Genomic DNA, 5,647 nt, shown 5'->3' on the forward strand with positions numbered 1-5,647 from the left:
GCAATCCCCGCCTTAGTTCTCCCAGTCCACAGCTGCTTCCCCAAAGCTGCCAGCTCCTTAGGACACAGCATTTAAGGAAAGGGGCCCGGAGTGGGGTCCTGGATTGGCTGCCATGTAATCATAACCACAGCCACCACGGCCTAAACCTGTTCCCAGCACCCTGCATAATAATCCTATGAGAGCATCACGAGTCCTGAGTTACAGATGACAAAGCAGAGCTTAAATTCTGTGCTCAAAGGCCTGTGCATGGCAGAGCAAGAGTCTCATCCAGGCACGTGACTCACTCCCTTGGGGAAGTAACAGTGCCCCAGCCCCCAGGGTGTCGCAAGGACTGACCTAGGTGATGTGGGAAAGTCTTTGTGGGTGCCCGGCCCCAGGAAGCATTCCATGAGCGCTGGCTCTTCTCACGGTCTTTGCTCTTCCACAGAGGCTCCAGCAGGCCAGCCGGCCGGCCATGGACTGGGGCCCGTCGCTGGAGGAGAACCGGACGGGCGTGTATGTGGCCACACTGGCCGGGAGCCAGTCGCCCAAGCCACTGATGGTGCACATGCGCAAGTACGGAGGCCTCACCAGCTTTGAGAACACGGCCGTTGAGGTGGACCGAGAGATGGCAGAGGAGGAGGAGTCTGTGATGTGAGGCAGGAGACAGGCGGACAGGAGGCCCTGCCCCAGGGGCTCTGGGAGGGCTGAGGCTGTGGGAGGTTGCTGGTATCCAATGCAAGTCCCTTTTTGTGGCCTCTGCCTCTCCTGAAACCTTTATCTACCCACTACACACACACGGACACACACGCAAAGCTGAGAATGATCCAGCTCAGCCCTCACTTGGCAGATGGATAAACTGAGGCCAAGGAGGAAGACTTGCCAGAGGTCTGGTGGCAGAGGGGACTGGACCCCAGGCCTCCTGACCAGCCAGCTCACTTTGTCATGTGGCAGCTGGCACCACCCTCTCATCTCTGTTCAAGGCCCAGACCCCCTCCTTTTTCTCGGAGAGCCTGTTCCACACCCTTCAACACAGCCAGAATCTCCAGCTGGGCTCACAAGCCCCAGGCACGGAGGGTTAGCGAGTCAGGTGGGGGAAAGATCCCTGTGGGCTCATGTGCACAGGCCAGGTGCCCTGAAGGAAGCAGGACCTGAGGGCCTTGGAGGGTGAGCACGTTTGGAGAGAGGATGAGGGGAAGAGGGCAGGATGCAGGGAAGAGGGCAAGATGGGGGGACGGTCTCTGGGAGAGGGGCTGACACAGCCAAGGTGTGGAGGACAGAATGTAGCCCCCTCCTCCTCCCCTGGGGCCAAGAGGAGATGCACTGCCTGGGACAAAGTTCAAAGGCATAGGAGCAGGTATTCCCAGGTTAGGACGGGTGCAGGTGGGAATGAAGAATGATGGGGAGGCGGAGCCAGGGCTGTGAGATGGGCAAGGGATTTGCATGATCTGGTTGTGCTTTAGATAGAATGCCGTTCTCAGTGTGCAAAGTGGAGACAAGGTGGGGTAGGGGGCCAGTGGAGGACAGGCAAGGGGGGCTGGTGGCCTGAGCTGGGGGGAGTGGATGGGGATGGAGACAGAGAGGGGACCCTGAACTTCCGAGAATGCAACTAGGAATCTCAGAGATGGTCCACATAAGGCTGTCCGGTCTTAATGCTGCCCACTCAGCTCCAGGATGAGCGGCCCTGCACCCGAATATGAGGGTGGGGGCAGAGAGCGGAGGGCAGCTGCAGGCCTGTGACCGGAAGCCTAGTTATCGTCAATCCCCAGGCCCAGGAGGGGCTGCGCTGGGGTCCCTCCTTCCCTGAGAGAGCAGGGTGGGGTGTGAAAATGTCTGAGCGGCTCTCCTGCACATGGCGTTCTCCAGTGGGGCAGGGTGCCCTCGTGCAGCTGTGCCGGGCTCTGCACCCCATCTCTCTCCTGGCGTCTCACCCACCCATCTGTGTGTTCTGTTGGTTTACCGTTAATAAACAACAATGAGGTCATCTTCCTTCCCCTGTCTCCTTACTGCTGAGACCCACGAGGTGGGTAGCACAGGGCTTTCCAGCTCCCGTTGGACAGATGAGCCTCCGCTGCCTCCTGTCGGACCTCCTGGTTTCTGACACTTGGCTCTGCAGTTTCTCTATGGCAATGATGGGTGGCTGGGGCTGAGGAAGGATGACGAAGAGAAGGAAGGAAGGCCCTTAAAGACCTCTTAGTTCCCCGTTATACATATGGACGCACCGAGGCCCAGTGAGGGGAAGGTTACCCAGCCAAGGCAGGCAGAGCTGGGGACAAACTGGGCCCCAAGCATCCCCCTTCCCCTCTCCGGCTGTTCCCCAGCCTTCCCTGCAGGTGAGGATAGGGTTGGAAGGAGTCAAGGGTTTCCCAGGCTGGAAGACTTTCCTGGTTTTCCCCGCCCCATCCTAGTGGGATCTTGTCATATAAAAGAGCCCAGAGCCTTTTAAATGCGAGGCCCAGGTGTTTGCAAAGGCTTTGATTGGGGGTAAAAAGGAAGGGCACTGCATGCCTGCATATTTCAGATATTAATAACTTTCCCCTAACAAAGGGCCAGGCCCCCTCCCACCCCTCTTTGTTTGGGGTTTTAGGTGGGGAAGAGAGATGGGTTTGCTAATTTGCGGAGGAGGATGTGAGAATGGACTTCACAATTCAGAGTGCTTCTTCCCACACCCAGGGGGCAGGCCCCAGCCTTGCTAGCAGAGCCCCTGGTGCCAGCTTTGCAGAGTGGCCCTGTCCCCAGTGCCTCGGTCTCAGGCTGTCCCCTGGAGCTCTAGGACAGACCACAGGCCCAGGTCATGGCCTTGTCCATACTCCTCACCCAGCCTGGTCCTGGAAGCCAGGAATGGGGGAACCCAGGAGTCTACGCTTCTCCCTAGATTCTGAGGCTGCAACTGGAGGGTCCCGGGAGTCTGTGGGCTGCCAGCCCCACAGCTGCGCCTCCCGTGCCTCACCTGCCTTGCCTTGCATCCTCCTGCTTCCCCTTCCCCCTGCTCGCCACCCTGCCTCCGGGCCTGCGGTTGCTGGACTGCCCTCCCTGGCCCAGCCTTCCAGGCTGTCCTGCTTTTCCCATTTCCGCTGCTCCCAGACAGCCTTTCCTGCCACGCCACCCCCTCCGCCTTCTGCCGCCATGCCATCTCCCAACTTCTCCCCTCCCAGTCCTTTTATTCACTTCAGGTCTCCCTGACTCAGAACAGACCCAGCCAGGCCCCAACTGCAGTGGGAGCTGACTGGGGACCAGGGACCCCCAGCTAGAGGACTCCATGACAGCACAGCAGGCACCTAAAAGGAAACATCAGCCCTGTCTGGAGTAGAGCCCCAGTTAAGAATCTTAGACTGTCCTGGCGAGTGACAAACCTAGCACCTACAGGGCCAGGCAGGGGACCTGGGTGAGCAAAGTTGTAGGTATGAGCAGGAGAATAAGTGGCAACTGACTCTTAGTATTGGAGAGACAGGAGGGAGTGGTGGGGACTGTGGTGAACCAGAGGAGAAAGCGTGTCTCTCTTAATGAGGAGGCTACCCTCAGAATTGCGGGTCCGGGGTGCCCAGACACCTTGCTTTTTAAGAGAAGTTGGAAATATGAACTTTTATGAGAAATTTCCCACTTTTAAACATGAGCAACTGGGTCAAAAGATGTAAAACAGCGTGGCTCAATTAAGGCCTCCTGTCCACCTCTCTTGCAGGCCAGACTGCTCTGCAGATTAAGGGATTAGCAAGCAGAGGGGCAGGGCTTGCCCAAGGTCCCAGGTGAAAATGTGTTGGAGCTGAGACCAGGCCCAGGGCTTCCCACCCCCCACTCGGTGCTCTGACCTCCTTCTCAGCTAATATCTGTGTCCATGGACCCTTGACCTTGGAAGGCTTGTGGGGGCGCTGCTCTGGGATGCCTGGCTGGAGTGTGGTGGAAGGTGCCCTGGGGCCCTCATTCCTGTTTGGGGACCCATCAGAGAAGGTGTTCCCTTGGGCAGTGTTGAAAAGCACTGAGATGGGGCACTGGACCATCCCTAGTCACTTCCAGCCAATGATATGTGAGAGCAAGCATGGGGGAGGAACAGAGGGCGGAGGGGCGCCTTAGCATTAGGATCAGCCATATTCCCAAGGTCAAGTGAGGGTCAACAGACAACATCAGGGGTCCCAGGGGTTAGCTTGGTGTTTGATCCTCAGTAGACCTTTGCCCCTGTGTTCCTTTCCACCACCTTGGCCAAGTTCATCCCCGCGTGGTACCCTGAGCAGGCTCAAGCTCCTGATCCAGTGTCTACCCATCCACCCACGGCAATCATGTTATCTGTTTAACTATGGCCCCCGTACGCCCTCCGTCCTCACCGGGTGTGGACTCCTAGAGTCTCCCTCAACCTCACTGACACTGGTCTTAGTGCTGGTGGCCCCAACAGCCCCGCTGGCCTGAACGGGCTGCCCCTGCCTTCTGAGACCACCCACTACATGTCCATGCAGTTAAGACTCTTATAGCCCACTCCTTGGACCCCAGAGCCCTTGGGGTGGCAGTAGGACATCATGGGGGTTGGGAGCACAGGCTGCTCAGCTACACAGACCCAGGTTTGTTCCCAGTTCTGCCCCTCCCTGGCCATGGGTCCTTGGGGACCCACAGTGCCAGTTCAGCAGCATCATGCTGAAAGCAGTTTGTTGGTGGCTCTGGGGACAGCCAGCAAAGAGTTAAGGTGGTTCCAGCCCCTCCAAAGTCCACGTGACTCTGAGTTGTTGAGCCTGCAGGTCTGCGGTGGACGCTCTTCTTCAGACTCATTTTTTGCTAGTGGCTCATGGAAAGTTTGGCTCCTTGAGCTCCAGGCCACTCCCTCTGGGGCCAAGGCTGACGCTAGTCCTGCCCTGGAAAGGCGTCCAGGGCCACCCGCCCACCGTCCCTCGGATCCTCGGCCAGCATCTCCTTGCTCGTCTCCCTGTTGCCTGACCTTCTCCCCAGGACGGATCAGCAGCCGGCCCCCTCTGGCCACATGGAGGCCCCCCAGCACCCCATCCAGGATCACTTTTTATTTCAGGGAAAGAAGCCTTTTCCCACTAAAGTCCACAGCATCTGGAGCTGCATCCCTTCAAAAATCGCAGAGGGCAGGCACCAAGGCAGACGTGGACACCACAGGTCAGAGCCCAGTCTTGGCTCCACCGCTCAAGGCTATGACCCAGCTGAATTTCTACTTCACCTCTCTAAACCCAGTGTCTTCAGATGCAAAGTGGAGAGAATAGCTTTCCCCTGGCAGGGGATCAGATGAGATAATATAGATGCTCAATGCATATTTTTTTAAAAAAATGATGAGTGCTTAGTGTGAAACATAACATGTAGAAACCTTCACGAGCCTGCAGTCTCTTGTACGGGTAAAGAAACTGGGGCCCAGCTCCTGCCTCCAACCACCCAGGGAGAAGGAGGGCAGAGGTGGCGTGCCTGGAGCCCAAACCGGGCCAAGATGGAGGCCCAGGGCTTGTAGGCACCTTTCTGTTCCACGGCAAGGTGCGTGGGAGGCTGGGCCTCAGTGTACCCATCCGTAAAATGAGTGGATTGGACAGAAGCTATGTGTCCCACGGAGGTGCCTCGGGGGAGAGCCGTGGGCAGGAGAGAGCTCTGTGCCTCCACCTGGGCAAGTCAACCTTCTGCTAGAGATCATGCCATGGACAGCTGCAGGGAGGAGCAGAGCCCACCTCTTTGAAGC

At 57.8% G+C, this 5,647-nt stretch overlaps 1 protein-coding gene across 1 annotated transcript in view; it reads left to right on the top strand.

The window, feature by feature from the left end:
• Nucleotides 1–1,963, top strand: part of SLC6A7 (solute carrier family 6 member 7) — a 24,016-nt gene extending 22,053 nt beyond the window's left edge. Inside the window, exon 18 of the mRNA XM_023537291.1 lies at nt 428–1,963. Within this exon, the coding sequence (XP_023393059.1) occupies nt 428–637 (210 nt within the window). The 3' untranslated portion in view covers nt 638–1,963. The remainder of the gene's footprint in view (nt 1–427) is intronic.
• The last annotated feature ends 3,684 nt before the right edge of the window (nt 1,964–5,647 follow it).

This window comes from Pteropus vampyrus, unplaced genomic scaffold, assembly GCF_000151845.1.
Source record: "Pteropus vampyrus isolate Shadow unplaced genomic scaffold, Pvam_2.0 Scaffold185, whole genome shotgun sequence".
In the NCBI taxonomy this organism is placed as follows: Eukaryota; Metazoa; Chordata; class Mammalia; order Chiroptera; family Pteropodidae; genus Pteropus; species Pteropus vampyrus.